The 15,619-nt window shown below is 51.0% G+C and overlaps 7 protein-coding genes and 1 non-coding gene across 8 annotated transcripts; 5 read left to right on the forward strand and 3 right to left on the reverse strand.

Annotated features, from left to right (window-relative positions):
* Positions 1–3: 3 nt before the first annotated feature.
* On the reverse strand, positions 4–3,737 carry STEHIDRAFT_111925 (uncharacterized protein; the record flags this gene model as incomplete). Its single annotated transcript, XM_007305348.1, has 11 exons — positions 4–144; positions 450–952; positions 974–1,442; positions 1,508–1,671; positions 1,727–2,129; positions 2,187–2,350; positions 2,450–2,561; positions 2,615–3,242; positions 3,300–3,378; positions 3,439–3,529; positions 3,570–3,737. The coding sequence occupies 11 exons, from the start codon at positions 3,735–3,737 to the stop codon at positions 4–6; spliced, it is 2,922 nt and encodes a 973-aa protein (XP_007305410.1).
* Positions 3,738–4,240: 503 nt separating this feature from the next.
* STEHIDRAFT_169297 (uncharacterized protein) lies at positions 4,241–4,874 on the forward strand (the record flags this gene model as incomplete). Its single annotated transcript, XM_007305349.1, has 2 exons — positions 4,241–4,418; positions 4,494–4,874. Coding segments are annotated over exons 1-2 (447 nt in total), but the record flags the coding sequence as incomplete, so codon positions are not given.
* A 104-nt stretch (positions 4,875–4,978) lies between these two features.
* STEHIDRAFT_147789 (uncharacterized protein) lies at positions 4,979–5,810 on the forward strand. The gene is made up of 2 exons (XM_007305350.1): positions 4,979–5,458; positions 5,568–5,810. The coding sequence occupies exons 1-2, from the start codon at positions 5,133–5,135 to the stop codon at positions 5,791–5,793; spliced, it is 552 nt and encodes a 183-aa protein (XP_007305412.1). The 5' UTR covers positions 4,979–5,132; the 3' UTR covers positions 5,794–5,810.
* A 420-nt stretch (positions 5,811–6,230) lies between these two features.
* On the forward strand, positions 6,231–7,986 carry STEHIDRAFT_98844 (NAD-P-binding protein; the record flags this gene model as incomplete). The annotated part of the gene is made up of 7 exons (XM_007305351.1): positions 6,231–6,549; positions 6,619–6,679; positions 6,747–6,931; positions 7,054–7,124; positions 7,212–7,220; positions 7,337–7,577; positions 7,680–7,986. The coding sequence occupies 7 exons, from the start codon at positions 6,231–6,233 to the stop codon at positions 7,961–7,963; spliced, it is 1,170 nt and encodes a 389-aa protein (XP_007305413.1). The 3' UTR covers positions 7,964–7,986.
* A 1,459-nt stretch (positions 7,987–9,445) lies between these two features.
* STEHIDRAFT_157966 (uncharacterized protein) lies at positions 9,446–11,585 on the reverse strand (the record flags this gene model as incomplete). Its single annotated transcript, XM_007305352.1, has 6 exons — positions 9,446–9,470; positions 9,536–9,828; positions 9,911–11,011; positions 11,074–11,235; positions 11,373–11,454; positions 11,560–11,585. The coding sequence occupies 6 exons, from the start codon at positions 11,583–11,585 to the stop codon at positions 9,446–9,448; spliced, it is 1,689 nt and encodes a 562-aa protein (XP_007305414.1).
* A 1,107-nt stretch (positions 11,586–12,692) lies between these two features.
* On the forward strand, positions 12,693–13,998 carry STEHIDRAFT_122304 (uncharacterized protein; the record flags this gene model as incomplete). Its single annotated transcript, XM_007305353.1, has 5 exons — positions 12,693–12,846; positions 12,917–12,970; positions 13,081–13,095; positions 13,175–13,286; positions 13,353–13,998. Coding segments are annotated over exons 2-5 (574 nt in total), but the record flags the coding sequence as incomplete, so codon positions are not given.
* A 156-nt stretch (positions 13,999–14,154) lies between these two features.
* STEHIDRAFT_t168 lies at positions 14,155–14,258 on the forward strand. Its single transcript has one exon. It is a non-coding gene; the product is annotated as a tRNA-Asn (tRNA).
* A 283-nt stretch (positions 14,259–14,541) lies between these two features.
* Positions 14,542–15,576, reverse strand: STEHIDRAFT_131962 (SNO glutamine amidotransferase; the record flags this gene model as incomplete). Its single annotated transcript, XM_007305354.1, has 5 exons — positions 14,542–14,817; positions 14,896–14,979; positions 15,051–15,250; positions 15,328–15,456; positions 15,528–15,576. 5 exons carry the CDS (start codon positions 15,574–15,576, stop codon positions 14,542–14,544), a joined length of 738 nt encoding a protein of 245 aa, XP_007305416.1.
* Between the last annotated feature and the right edge of the window lie 43 nt (positions 15,577–15,619).

The raw sequence follows: 15,619 nt of genomic DNA on the forward strand, positions 1-15,619 counted from the left end.
CTCCTATGTAGGTTCGCCCTCCAGACCTCCTCGTGCACGCTTTTTGCCCGACAACGTCCTCATGAACCGTTTTCGTTTCTGGGGGTGTGCATATGTGGCGCCGCCTGTTTGTCTTTTTCTGGCTCCGCCGGAATTGTCCAGCGACTGAACTTCAACCGAACTTGGTGGCAATTATGCGACTCAAACTATTTGCGGAAAGACATCATCGCTCAAAACATAACAGACAACTAAACCGCAATCTTCTGAGCATTTCGCGACACGACAATTTGTACACTACCGACAAGGAAATGGAGAAAAACAAAGCATTTGGAACGCAAACTGGAAAGTGATTACAGCAGTACGGCCCGGCAAGGGTAAGGAAAACAGAGTACAATTCAACGGTCAAACAGGAGATAAGCAGGTACGCCGCAGTTGCTTTACGACCTTCGCTTCTTGTCCGGAGTGCGTACCCCGGCCGCTTTGGAAGGAGAAGAGATCGTGCTCGACGTATTCTTGTCGCTTGCAGAACGAGCAGACCGCCTTGCTTTGCGGGATGGGCTCTTGGGTACGTTCGAGGGACCGGGGCCCGCGATCTGAGCTGAGGAAGCGGACGGAACTGGGCCCTTCTTTCTTCCCTTGGACCCATGGGACGGGGAACTTTCCTCCCGCGATTGTTGGTTTGATCGTCTGGTCTTGCGGGCAGGAGAACCGTCGGGAACGATCGAAGGATGGTGGGTAGAAGTAGACGACGATGCTGCCTGCCCTTCGTCCTCCGTGTGTTTACGCTTCTTGTCGGGTAGAGGCGTAGCCCATATTTCCAACTGAGTTTCGCGCCTGTGCGTCTCAGCTGCCTCTTGGGCTAGATAGTCGGGGTTGGTCGCGTTGTGATTGAGTATCGGGGGGCGAATTTGAGCGTCGTCGAATATTTTGATGACTCGGGCGTAGACGTCTTCGGTGGGGTATGCCGGAAGGTCTACAGAGGACCTGTACGCACGACGCAGCGTCTGGTAAAATATGCCGGCCACGGAGCGGAGAGGAGCACAGAACGCCGTGAATATGTCGGAGAGCGTAGACCTGAAGATCGTAGGCCAGCACATCAGTTGACGCTTCGCCGCTGCAATTCCAGCCATATTTTTGATCTCGAAAACGTTCGAGGCGTCTCTTCGCATACGCTTTCGATCGTCTTCGGTCTCACCCCAATTTTTGCGTTCGTGAGCGGGTCCATCGCGGAATATACATAGCCAGCAGAGAACCCAGAAGAAGGATTCCAAGTCGTGAATTGGCTGATGTTTGACACCACCTGAAGGGGAGAACAGCGTCCCCTCAGAGGGAGGCTCCGTCACAGCTGTGGTTGTCGATGGAGAAGCGATATACTCCTTTGGGATGACAATATCATCGTCGACATCAGGGGTGAAATATCTGTACTCATCGAGTACCTCTGCGCTCATGAACGCCAACGTTCCCTGTAAAAAGAAGAAATTTGAGACCGATCAGGTCGTCGAGAATGAAGATGAAATCATTGACTTACACCACGTTCTTCACCCTTGAGTCGTTTATGCTCCTCCCAGCTGATTGCAAAGTCGAAGTCGATGAGGACTCCTCGGTTTCCCGTCTTACCATCAGGGACGATTAGGATATTTCCATAGCTTATATCGCGGTGAAGAACACCTTTCTGGAAGATAAACTGGTGACCTGGAGAGGATCAAGGGGTAAGTTGTAGTTGCAGAAAGGCTTACGTGAGGCTTACCGGCAATAGCATCGCGCATAACACCCATAAGTTCTGGTAAGGATTTGTAATATTTTACTGACCATCCGAACGTTGACATAACCAGCCGAGAATGGATGCGGTTATATGGTGAACGGTAGTCGTCTTCTTCTTCGAAGTCGTACATGTCTTGCGACCACTCGTGTGTATGGTCTTGGAAAAGATACATACTATTAGCAACCAGTCTAATAGCATGTCCTTCAACCGACACCTTCTTGCGGATCAGGTTCAGTGTATCGTCCGCTTTCCCGCCGATGCTAACGCTGCTGAAAGAATACAACCGTGCGACGCCGTCACCGCTGTTACCGTCCACGAACGCCTTAGCGTAGAGCTCCCCTTCTGACCCGCGGCATTCGTCTCGCCACACGTCCTTGAACACATACGTCTGTGGTAATTGAAATCAGGAGGTGGTGACACAGTAGTCCGCGCGAATGAGAATTACCTTCCGTTCTTTGGCAGGTAGATCCATATCCGTGAATTTCCATGCCAGCCAGATCCGCGTCGCGCGGCCACGAAGGACCTCAGCACGAGCAAGACTGAGAGCGTGATAGAGCACGAATTTCTCTTGATCATTATCGGACGTGCTTGTGTTTGAGTTCGGTTTGTCTACAGATACGAGCCACATGCGCCTATATGTAGAAAATGTCGGAGACAGATTGCTGTGCTCTTCGACTTCATATGAATACCGACTCAAGCCATACTCACCGTGGCCCGGGGTCTGTGGCGGGAAGTAGATCTGTATGGTGGGATCCCATCCAAGGTCGCTGCGAGGAAGAAGGATTAGACCAACGATGATACGGATGAACTGCTCCGGGTCCTGTGTTAAGTACGTTGAGCGAGGCAAGAACGAAAGAACTCTGAAAATCGAACCTCATGAATGTCGAAGGATTTCGACGCCATGGCGCCAGAACGATCTATGAGCCACAGGCTAAGGTCGCGTTTCCCGAACATCATCCCGAACATGAAACGCCGATCGACCTGTTCCTTCAGCGCTGTGCGTATATGTTGTAGAAGCTGGGTGATGGAAACAGTAGTGGCATATTCCGACTTTTTGACTATGAGGATGGCATGGAAAAGTCGCCACCAAGTCGCCCCCCTGAAGGAAGCAACGATATCTGGCCTGGTGTCCAGCGCAGACCGTGATGGAATATTCTTACTATGTTCGTCGCTCCATGCGATGAGACAGGGGTGACCATCGGTCTGAGTTTTGCTAAATTCGACGGCGATCCGAGTAATGGTGTTCATAATATCGGTCAATGGCATGTAGAGCTCTGATTCGTCCTTGGGCTTCTTCGGTAAGCCTTTCCATGACTTATCGCTGAAGCGCCATATACGTCGCTTCTCGATTTCTTTGAGAACGTGTGCGACCACAGGAGTGAGAAGAGGGGAGTCTCTAGGGAAGAATGTGTCCACCATGTAAGGCGTGTCGACGAATGTATGCAAGCGCATACTATCATGAATGTCCGCTCTGACCGTGGCCGTACTGCTGCGATATTGACTAGAAATGAATCGTTAAGTGGGACATGAATTTCGGTGTTCTCTTTGTTCAACATACCAAGGATCTGGAAGTGAGAGTTGATGTAGGGGCCGAGCGCTCTGGACGGCTTTATCTATTGCTGCATTATCGGAAGACCCTGACACGAGTATCATCGGAAATGAGCAGGGATAATGTGAAAGACGAAAAGGGAACGCACCATTCTCACGTGTGTCGTCCTCCTGTGTTGCTTCGAAACTACCGATATTGTGCATGTGGACCTCTACAGAAGATGAGCTATCGCCTCGTACCTTCAGAAAGTAAGAGCGAGATGCAGTACTGACAAAGTACTGACGATAGTACGAATTTGCGGTACAAATTGGTTGTTACTTGCGGCTTATAGAGAGGCAAAAGTTGATCTGAATAGCGATCAGGGACGTCTTCGCGCGAAGTGGCAAGAAGATTGTTGACGACGTCGTGGGCAAAGGAGAGGAATAGTCGGCAAGTGACGGCGAACATGGAAGTTCAACAGTGCCGCCACGTGGGTGTCATCGCGATCGGAGCTTGAAAATGGAGTTTCATTTCACCTTTTACCAGCAAGCAGCTCATAAACAAATCCAGAATCCTTGGAGGGCTGAACACTTCTTTTCTACATCATCTATTCATTGACAACCATTCTGATCACACTTACATAAGCTGCTTTTTATCCGCGATTTACTCGCTGGCATGGCTAAAAATTTCCACTGCAATACCACCAGTGGAACTATTTTCCCGGACAATTTCACCTAAGCAATTTGCTATCGGGGCCGACGTCGTCTTCTACCGCGCCCCTGCCCAAACGCTTCTCTGAAATGATATCTGGTGTCGCTATTCTCACTTACAACTGTGACGAGTCGACGTGAGGACATCCACTCAAGAAGCTTGGCTTTGGGATCACTCTGACAAGAAGATGAGCTCACTTTGCCGTACTCGTTATTCGAACGTGTAACTTGGGCTTCAATACTAATACGTTGCTTGGCAACAGTTCAACCCCCTGCCTTGCACATACGTCGATTATGAGAATCTCGGTCAGCATCGACATCGACGGCATTCACAACAAATCTTCCTACTAGTCAATTCGACACCGCTGTAAAATGAGTACGACGAACTCGGATCTGAACAATGAGTCCGAACGGACGAATTTTGCTCCCGCGGATGACGGTAAGAGTCGAGAGACACATCCCATCTATCGCTTTCCTGAGAATAGAGACGCTCTTTCGAACGTCTCGTTTTCAGACAATCCCTCTGACCACTCCACAAACGTAGAGACGCTGCCGGAGGAAGAGAGACTTCGCCAAGAGCATAAGCGACTGCGACGCGAGAACATGGAGTTGATAGGGAAGGTGACCACTTTGGAGAAAGCGAGCGAGGATTTGCGAATAGACAAGGAACGACTGGAGAAGGATGCTAGAGCGGTCGAAGCAAAGTTCGAGAGGTTGCACCGTGACCATATATCCTGCGTCGAGGATTGTCGAAATCTCTGGATTACGGCAGCGAGCCTGCGAGAAATTGTGGCGAGGTTGGAGATCGAGAGGAAGGGGCTGTGGGAGGAGGTTTGGGTGCATAGGAATAGGGCGGCGCAGCTGGCTGGGGCGTCAAGCAGCCCTGGTTTTGAAGGTGCGTATGATATCTTAGCTTCACCCATACGTCTTTTAGACCTCCTTTCCCTACGTCTAAAACGCTGATACAACACCCGTACTTCTTACCCTGACTGATATACTAGCAATTGTGAGGGAGGGTTCATCCTCGCATCCTTACCTCGGTCACCCAGTTTCCACTTCCACGCCTACGTCGACTCCAATTCTCGACACCCATTCGACCACCATACCAACAGTTCAGACTTCGAATTCTGCCTATTATCCGCCTTCGATAACAATGCTTTCTACCTCCCCATCGAGTTCACTCACCATGTCACCCTCGACCATATCTTCGCTACCGAATTTTTCCGCCAGACCCTCGTCGCCACACGTGAGCCAACAGAGTCCCCATTCGACTCCGCCACATTCAGAGTCGGTGTCAAGAGACGAATCGAACATCACGGGGCGTGTTACTGGCCGGAGTAATGCGAAGCAGACTGAGCCCGGTGCCTCAGTTCAGAATGATGCAGATCGAGGAGAAAGGCAGACCCATCAGCTGGAGCCGGTACACATGGAGTTGGTGTATAGACATGTAGGGAAGTTGTTGGTTTGTCGGCTTTGCGAGTACGTCTTTCCAGCCTTTTACTTTTGAAACAAGTTGGAAACAAGTATATATGCCAACGTACAAACGCTCACGACGCCTTATATTCATGCGCCGTCTCTCTATTCACAGGTACCGTAAAGCAAATGGCTCCAGAGAACATCCGATCCGTATTTTCCCAGACGCGGCCTCCTTCGAAACCTTGACAAGCCATTGCAGGGATATCCACGGCTCGAGGCTATGTGATGAGCTGGCCGGTATGGACGACGAAGGTATACGTCAGACGAGGGACAGGGTGGCTCGGGAGGACGAATTTCGTCGTGCAGAGGCAACGGGCCAGATCATTGTGGTGGACTGAGGATAGGTTTCGTTGTGGTATGTCATTTCTTGCGTGGCGATCTTGTATCCTCCTTGTGGCTCATTATAGGCCAGTCTCACGTTCTATATTCATCAGTTAATTGCAACTACATTTATCTGAGTCTTTTTTGACTGAACTGATATGGACATGCTGTTTCTCGTGGCGAAAACGACACGACGTTCTTCAGTCCGCGCGCCGAAGATTCGGACTTCACAGATAAGATAACCTCAGGGGTATATTTAGCAGTCGTGACTCATTCAACTTGGATTTCATCATCTGAAATGATCGTCATGAACTGTTGACGCACCATGTTGACATCCCGTATCGAGCTCCGTTTCCGATATAAATGTAGGTATTCGCAGTGACTCCAGTTATCATCAGCATTGCACCCCGTCCCCTTCTTCCTTGTACCCGTCTACTCACTCCCGAACCACACGATGCCCGCCATAGCCCCATCCTCTCCCATAACTGCCCTCGTCACAGGCGCAAACGGTTACATCGCGGCCCACACAATCCGCACTCTCCTCTCGCGCAGCCCTCAGTGGCAGGTCGTCGGAACTGTCCGCTCTGCCTCCAAGGGAATATATCTCACGGAGACGCTATTCAAGGAGGCAACGCAAGAAGGGCGGTTTAGAGTTGTGGTTGTGGAGGACATTGGATTGGATGGGGCGTTTGATGAGATTTTCAAGGATGGTGATATTGAGGTTGTGTTTCATATGGCGAGCCCGGTGACGTATCAGTTTGAAGAGACGGACGGTTCGTACTCTATACTTGACGATGGACCTGGGGACAGTCTGGCTGAGACGTTCCGATCGTCTATGACAGACATCATAGTTCCAGCTTTGAAGGGGACGACGTCCATTCTTGCTTCAGCTCTTAGATATGGGTATGTTTTGGTCTTTGTGTCGTAAAGATCGACTTTCCCTTCAAAGAGCTCACTTCTACCCACACAGGACCTCGCTCAAACGCATAGTTCTCACCGCCTCCACCGCAACTATAATAACGCCCGACGCGCCCCCTCCCGCCACATTCGATGAAACATGTTGGAACGAGGCGTCAGTGAAGGAGGTCGAAGAGAAAGGGAAGAATGCGAACCCCAGGGAGGTTTATAGGGCGAGCAAGGTGCTAGCGGAGAAGGGTATGTGCTCATTTTCTTTTTCATTCGTTTGTTCTGTGGGAGGAGAGTAGCGAGACGCCCTCGGCGTGTAGCAGCGTGTTAACTGGGACTGAAGTTTCCCGTTATGATATGTCGATTCTCAGCGGCCTGGAAATTCGTCGAAGACCATAAACATGAGATTGGCTGGGATTTGGTGGTCATGTGCCCTCCACTAGTATGTCTGACCTAGCTTCGAGTCTCCGCTGCCTTGGTCTCTGTACGCTGATCTGACCGGCTTCCTTCTTCTATTCTCTTCGTACAGGTTCTCGGTGTAAGCACCACCATTTTTACTCTGTATCATCTCCTTTATAGCTCATATGAAATATGCTGTCGTCATTCATCGTGTCCTACTATCTGTATCCAAACCACCTCCACACATTTCATCAGCCTCCCATCCACGACACAACAGGCCCAAGTGGTCCTCTCTCCGCCATAAATATGACCATGCAAACATTCTACAACAATGTCGTCCTTGGCCCAACATCGCCATCCACGTTGAACACTGCGTCAAACTGCTGGGTAGACGTGCGTGATATCGCAGAGGCGGAGGTACGTGCTGCGGAGAGGGAGGCGTGCGGTGGAGAGAGGATCGTGCTTAGCGGTGGGGAGTATTGGTGGCAGGATATAGGTGTGTTTCTTCCTTTCCCGGCAGTTTTCCGTCATTCCGTTCGAACGTTTCATCGACCGCCGCAAAGAGCATTGTTGACGTTATATCAACTTGTACAAAAAGTCGACGTAGCGCATACTATCACTCCTCCCCCAATTCCCAACCTACCACTCGGCCTTCCCGGCTCTACGAAAGACAAACCATTTGAAGTCATCTACAATACATCCAAGGCCTACCGGCTTCTCGGGATGGGACGTGCCGATAGCAGTAGCACCAGCGACAATGGAAGGCGGGGGAAGGTGAATGGGATGAAAACGCTGGGCGAGATGGTTAGTGATAGTATAGAGTGGTTTGCGACAGTGGGCGGTGTTAAGGAGGGCGGAAGAGGACTGTTGGAGGCGAAGTGACGTGCGCAGGATTTTTAGGTATCTGTCGACGAAGAAATATCTTTGCTCTGAACTCCTTCGATTATTGACCCTCGAGGTCGTTATTTCGAAACCAACACTCGGCTCCCCAGACAATATACATATGTCGGTACCTTGTCTGTCGGACTTCGCATGCGCCACACTGGCGATGGCGCTTGAATGTGACGTATGTAGATCCTCGCATCCGGTTAACGCCCGTCTCCCGCAAGTTCCTCAGCGGTGAATATGGTGGCAGCTGTCAGGATCCTTTTCCGTCAATATCGAAAGAAAACCTCAAGAAACACGGGCGGAAACATTGGTTCTATTATAGTCTTCTTCTACATCCTCAGGCTCCCGCCCAACCGGGTGCTGTGGGGCCTTGGTACGAAACAATCCCGTTAGATGAGGGTGATGCGCCGGACGGGGCACATCACTCGTTTGCGCGTATTAGGTCCGATAGATGGTTGTATGTTGGTGATTATGAGTTGGTGGTCACTGAGGCGTTGACGCGGACAGAATGGTTACTTCAGACTGACAGCGTAAGTCTACAGGGATTATATGGCTGTTTGATTGTTTGCACATATTGAATACTTATTATATGTTGGTGACAGGTACGACGTGCTTGGGAAAAATATATCCAGAAATGTGGCTGGGGCTGCCAGGTTCGAGCGATGATCTATTTTCGACAGATATACAGCCGAGAGCCCACAGAGGACGAGATTACTCTCGCTCTAACCGACAAGGATGTGGAGGCGAAGAACGAATACAAGAGTGTCACGGCACAGGAAGTCGAGAGAGCGTACGACGAAGGGAAACAGGTATTTCTTGTCCTCGCTGTCATTCTACATTTTTTCTCGATGCGAGAGTCACTGAAGTCTATGCTACCATAGCGCCTTGGTCTCGTGAGCCTGAAGTGCGTCGGTTATGACGAAGACTTTCAGAGGGAGCTCGTTGAAGGGTTCGCCAATTGGGTGCCTCCCCCACCGAGGAAAAAAGGGAAGACACCGACGCCGAAGCCGAAGCCTAAGGGGAAGAAGAAATCAAAGGTCGTGAAATCCGGAGAGACTGAGGACGACAGTGACGGCGACGCTGTGGCCAAAGATGCCGAACCCGAGGCTATCGAAGCAGATACGGATGACGGAGAACGGATCGGAATGCTAGAGTTGAATGACGACGAACGCGAAGACGACGATGAAGATGACGGCAGTTATGAGCGTAGACGTTACAGACATGAAGGGACGAGGAGTCGACCACAGAGGTCTGGATAGAATGTCTTACAGGAAACTTTCATGTCCGACTGCAGATATCCATGATGCTCTACTGTTCCCGTGCTCAAGATTCCGAACGAGTTCCATTGTGCTTGCGAATACATAAATAGTCCAGATACATATCATAATACTATAAATCCTACACTTCCTCGGAGCTCCGAATCAGTCACAGTCCGTAGTCGTTACACGACAGAAGGCTGCCTCCATGATTACCTGTCTAGGCCAAAAAATGAGCCTTCCCACTATTCAAATCGAAAAGGTCAGCCAACAATTCACTTCACAAGAAAAAAGTGCAAAAAACACGCACACAAGCTCCTCCCGCCTAGCGAGCCCCTCGTCCTCTTCCAGCAATCTCCACTCGCCATCGACGACCTCGAACCAGGACCACTCGATTAGCTCGCCGGTCTTATTATCAATGGATCGTACCTCCAGCGTGAAGGTTGTTCGGTGTAGTGGTCGTCCTGAGGGTCCGGAGAGTCTGTTCAGCATCATCGACGTCCAGGAGTCTTCTTCGGATCTGTTGACGATCGCATGCCTGCAGAGGCAGAGGTACGACAGGCGCGGGAATACTTGTTGGTCAAGGATGGTCAAGAAAGCGTTCTGTGATGAGATGGGATGGGTGTCGGCCGAGGTCAGTTGGACGAGGTCTTTTGGGCTCACGACGACGGAGGGGAACACTCACCGATTTACGCCCGAATTTCTTAAAATTCCTCGGTATGTCATTGATTTGGAGGAACCTGAGCCCTGCGACGCCAGCCCAGGGGATCTTGCATTTCGGGATAAAAAAATTCGCGGGCACACAGAGGCTCTCGAGTGGGATCTGGAGCTCTTGCGTCCAAGCCAAGGGAGGATCGCCGTCGGTGGGGTACGCATGCTCGAGGCCGCCTAGACGAGCGTAGGCCTCAGCTAGTTTCGAGTCTGCTGTCACGGCCAACGGCGATCGGATTGCGGGGGTGAAATCGGTCTGTAACGGTTTGCGCGCGAGGAAGGAGGAGTGGGTCGAGAGACTTCGTAGGTTTGGGAAGACCTGGTGAAGAGCAGGGGGTGACGGCTTGACAAGGCTCTCTACGCGCCAAGTGAGCGACTGGACCCGAGGGAAGATGATCCTTTTCGAGGTAAACAACTCAGAACCCCAGACACAGTCCGGGAAAGAAAGAGTAAGATGGGTTAATGTAGAAGAGGAGGCTCGCAGGAGCGTGGTGACCTGAGCTGGAGCTTGTTCCCCTGGAGTACAGCTAGTCGCCATGACGAGGCGAAGGATCCGTAGAGAGGAGAGACACGAGAGAGCATTGATAGCTGGAGCAGTTGCTCCTGTTAAAGTCAGGCTCGAGAGCGAACGAGCACCCAGAGCTTTAGAGACTCCCGGGAGACACATAAACTCCGTCGTGCTCTTTCCACCACAGTTGAACGCAAACGACTGCAGATTCTCAGAAACAACGATGAGTTTTTGGAGCAGACGAAAAAGACGCGGATCGATAATGAGAGTGGACGCAGGTTCTTCGACGGGTTTGCAGTCTCCGGTGGTATCTGGCCTGTTCTCGCCTACGGTGATGCGCTTGATGTAGCTGGCGAGGTCGTGCTCGAATACGAATGCACAGTAGGCCTTGATTGTGTCTCCGTCGACAATTCCATCAATACTTCCAAACGTTACCGACTCGAAGCGCCGGCATCTCGTCACTCGGGCATTTTTCTTCGATGTCCGAGAAAGTGACCCGCAGGAGGCTCCGTCGAGCCAAGATATGATCTCGAGAACGCAGTCTTCGTTGATGCTGGATAGCGAGGCCTGTGTGCAGCATCGATCCATCAGTATGCGAATCCATACACGCGTCGTCAATAAAAGCATACCATGTTGTAGTAGTAGATGCGGTTGAAGTTTGAGGTTGAAGACGCCACGAGAGCGATGGTCGAAGGTGGAAGTGCGACGTCCAGTTGGGGCGTCACGGGATAAGTACATGTCGGAGTTTGAATATAAAATTCGACCTCCGCCTGAAAACACGCCCCCGCCACCTGTGTGCCACAACATACCAGAACACTCTTGTTCACGGTCAGCAAAGTCGACAATTGACGGCAGCCAGTACTAGTAGAGGTGCGTCCGGAGAAAGCGTTGAGAATAAGTGCGTAGTCCACTGATTCTCGGTACTCACCTTACCAGAGTCTGCCAACGAGAACGACCCCGACGTTCTTCTAGAGTAGTATTGGTGCGTGTCTTCTTTGGGTCCCTTGCAGCTTTCGACCTGTACAAAATTAACATCCGACTGCAGGACTATGCCACCTACTTTTCGACTTCGCACTATGGATAATGTATCGTTGATGCCTGCCTCTGTCTGTTACGGAGAGCCGAAGACTGGTCGGGCCATCGTGGCCGAGGTCCACGGCTCGATGGGAGAGGAGTTCCTAGTACGCGAAGTCGACAATTAACGATAGCATAGCAAGCAGTAGAGGTGCGTGTCGAGGTACGTCCGGAGAAAGTGCTTTAGAATAAGCCAGGAGCCTTATAATTCTAAATACTCACCTTACCATGGTCCGTCGACGCGAACGACCCCGACGTTCTCCTAGCAGTATCCGTTGAGTGTTTTCTTTGGCGTCCTCTTACAGTTTTCGCCCTAAGCAAAATGGCCAGTCAACTGCAGAGGTACACCACCTACTTTTCAACTGCGCTCTATCATAATGATATGCATATTGTGTCGTATAGTTTTCCATACATGCCGCTGTGAGTGACCGTGATGCAGAGTAGAACGCTATGTCCGGAGTCGAGGGAGTATGAAATAAGTAAGTCGACAACTGACATCATATTGAAGATGCGTGTCGTTCTCGTCGACGAACCTTGGTTAGGTGAGTACCCGAAGGCAGACGACTTCAGATTTTTTTATAGGCAAATCTCCCCCGACGTACCTGTGAGTGTCTTCTTTCGCGTCCCCTTTCAACTGCAAGACTATACATACTTCCTGACTTTCCTCCGTGAATCTCGAATCGTTTTTGCTATTCAGGATTTTAATGTCTGCCTCTGTGTGTTACGAAGAGTGCCATGGTATTTGGAAGGCTGGTCGGGTCGTCGGGTCATGGTCGACAGGTTGAACGCGATGTCGATGATTGACGGTAGCGTAGTAATCTAGTAGAGATACGTCCGGGCAAAGTGTATGAGTGACGAGTGCTCTGATTCTGAGTACTCACCCTTACGACAGTCCTTGAGCGAGAACGATCCCGACGTTCTTTCTAGAAAGCCATTAGGTGAGTCTCTTCTTTGGTATTCCCATGAGCGTTCGATAAATTATAATTGACGACATCATAGTAAGACTCAAGAGATAGATGGTACAATCCGGTAAGAGGTTCCTGGAGTGATCAGTGAGTCCTCTGAATGTTGGTATTCACCTTGCCACAGTCCGTCGACGAGAACGATCCCGATGTTCTTCTTCTTCTAGTAGCCGTGAGTGTCTTCTTATATATTGAAGGCGGTAACTTATCACCATGCAGCTTTTCGTCCTATGCAACATGCCATGACGTTCGACCGCAGGACTTTGCGGTACACTTCCAGGTTCGCTCTACGCATATTGTATCGTTTTGCGATTCGAGGCTCGCATCTCGGAGAGCGGAAGAGGAAGGAGTATGGGAGGGTCAGTACTTGTCCGCATCGAACATACGGTAGGTGAGTCGACAAATCATACATATCACAAAAAACACGACTACTCACCGTGCTTTATAATGCAGGCAACGAGTGAACACATGCATGCTAGTCCAGGGTCACCTATAAATCCACGACCATAAGTTACCTGTATCTCTCGAAGCTCTTCGAGAGCAACGCCCGTGAATTGCAAATTCACTCCGACGACCGACGTGAACGCGTTAACGACCCACCTTTTCTTTCTGTCTCTGCAATTACCATAAACATAAGTCAATCATGACCGCCAACAACTCGAAGTACCCAGAAAGTCCGCGGCGTCTACCATACCTACGCGAACTCCTCGCTCTCGTCGCCGTCGTACTCACGACCATCAACGTCTTCGCAACAACTAGTACTACGAGCGGTCGTAGAGTACGAATACGGACGTATGTGGAGTCACCTACAGCTCATGGTGAGCACCTAGTACCATTGCCATTCGCAGAACTGTTCGAAGTTCTCTACTCACCACTCACCGCCCAACCAAAAACGGTGTGCGTGGTTCCGTCAGATGCGGATGCGGATACAACGAACATATGGACTAGCGCAGACTCGCTCCGACTTCAAAGAGTCGCAATGACGCCCGAAGAAAGCGTGCATTATAACCTCGACACGAACGCAGGAGGGGTCGAATGGGTATCCGTGCTCCCACACGGTCGGGGCGTCGTATTCCTCAACTCCTCCTCCACCTCCTCCTCCTCGGACCCTTCCTCGCATTCGTCTGTTTCGGCTAGGAATGGGAATGGGAAGGCACCGTACCGCGTTGCGATGTTTCACCAATTGGACTGTCTTAACGTTCTTCGGGAGGAAATGGTCCTCCTCCAGCACACCCGCACCCGCACCTCCACCCACTCCCACACAGCCTCAGAGAGTCAGGACCGCGCACAATTCTGCCTAAACTACCTTCGCGAATCGATCTTATGTCACGCAGACTCGCATCTCGAAAGGGTCCGGAGCGAATTTGGGCTTGAGTCTGAGGAAAGGGGACGGGGAAGGGGGAGGGCGGTGGTGCTGGGGACGGAGAGGACGGATTGTGTGGATTGGGAGGGGGTGTGGAGGGGTGTTGAGGAGAATTGGGGGGAGGTTATGCGGGAGGAAGGGAGGGAGGGTTGAATGTGTTCCTAGGAGAGCAGTTTTGTTTTGTTTGGTAGAGGTATGGGTTCGCTTTTGTCGTGGTAGCGGAAGATGGAAACAAACTTGAGTGGCGGATGAAACGCAATGAGATGCACAAAAGCAGTGATTGTATTGCAGAACAAAGGACGCTCGATAACTGCCCCATGGCTGAGTTGGTTACAGCGTCCGACTGTTATCCTTTCTCCCACCTTGGAAAGCTATATACATCGGAAGGTCGTGAGTTCGAGCCTCACTGGGGCAGAGTGTAACCGGGTCGTCTGAGTTTTTTGTCCTCTGTAGTAGGCTAGTAGTTACTCATCTGAGGAGCATTGATGAGCCCGTGAGATCTATGTTCCCGGTGTATGAAGCATGGTTTCGAGTGGAATGCATTTTATACTGTCTATCGGGCTGATCCCTAACATAAATTCATGCTGTTCGTACGATTATACACGCTTATAATGATAAATCCCCTGCTCCCAAGTAAGTTATCTATAGCTCCATCTATATCTATGTACTCTACATAACTACACGCCGTCTATCATGCATCATGGCGATTCAGACTCAACGAACGGCAACACACACTCCTTCACGAAATACTCATGGAACCGATGATCCCTTGTAAGCTCGGGATGGAACGTAGTGAGCAGATGACGGCCTTGGCGGAGTGCGACGATGGTTTCGTCGGGGTGGGGTTGTGCGGTTTCGATTTCAGTTGAGGGTAAGGTGGAGGTTGGATGTGGTGGGGGGAGGATTCCGGGCGGGAGACGGGCGACGATTTTTATTGGGGGGGAGGAGGGGGTGGGGGTGAGGTGTTGGATTACCTGTGGGGAGGAGTTTGGATGAGGAGCGATAGGATGGGTGTGGATGGTGGAGGGAGAGGTGGAGATGTGTGTTCGTACCGGTGCACGGATGAATATGCCAATGAAGGGTATATTCGAATCACGAAGCCCGTCAATCTCCAACGGCGCTTCAAACGACTCGACCTAAACGACGTACATATAAGCCCGTCCTCTCTTCTTTCTTCACCCTCTAAGTAACGAGAAAAGAAACACACCTGGGATCCCCACCCATTCCGCGCAACAGTCAGAGTCATACCACCAAGGACTTCCTGGCCTCCTTTCTTCGGGTTCGAAACATGTTGAGCGAGGAGGATAGCGCCTGCACATGTCCCCCATACGACTTTCGTTTGGACGAATTCTTTCAGGGGTTCGAGGAGGCCGGAGAGTTTAGCGAGGAGTGCGATTGTTGTGGATTCTGTGGTAGTGGTAGTGGTCGTGTGTGTCAGCGTTGAGAGGTGTGGTTGAGGAGGAGGGAGGAGGGAGGGTGCGCACCTCCGCCTGGGATGATCAGGGCATCACATTGCGCTAGGTCTTCGGGAGTGCGGACGAGGATCGTGGTGACTTGGTGCTTGGATACTTTCTGGAGCATCGTCTGGTGCTCCGCGAATGCTCCTTGCAGCGCTATCGTAAATCGTAAATCAAAGCGGTCAGGAAAAGTACTTGAGCATGATCAGTGAGGGAAAGTTGCTCACCGAGGATACCGATGGTAGCATGGCTAGAAGATCCCTGAGTGTCCTGCATTATTCAGAATTCGAACTGGAACTCGTTCGGGATCGAACGTCGG

The sequence above is a fragment of the Stereum hirsutum genome (assembly GCF_000264905.1).
Source record: "Stereum hirsutum FP-91666 SS1 unplaced genomic scaffold STEHIscaffold_9, whole genome shotgun sequence".
In the NCBI taxonomy this organism is placed as follows: domain Eukaryota; kingdom Fungi; phylum Basidiomycota; class Agaricomycetes; order Russulales; family Stereaceae; genus Stereum; species Stereum hirsutum.

Excerpts from the sequence above, each read along its gene's own strand:
- STEHIDRAFT_147789 (XM_007305350.1), top strand. The coding sequence starts at position 5,133 with ATGCTTTCTACCTCCCCATCGAGTTCACTCACCATGTCACCCTCGACC. Across the intron at positions 5,459-5,567 it reads TTGGTTTGTCGGCTTTGCGA|GTACCGTAAAGCAAATGGCT; the intron begins GTACGTCTTTCC and ends CTCTATTCACAG.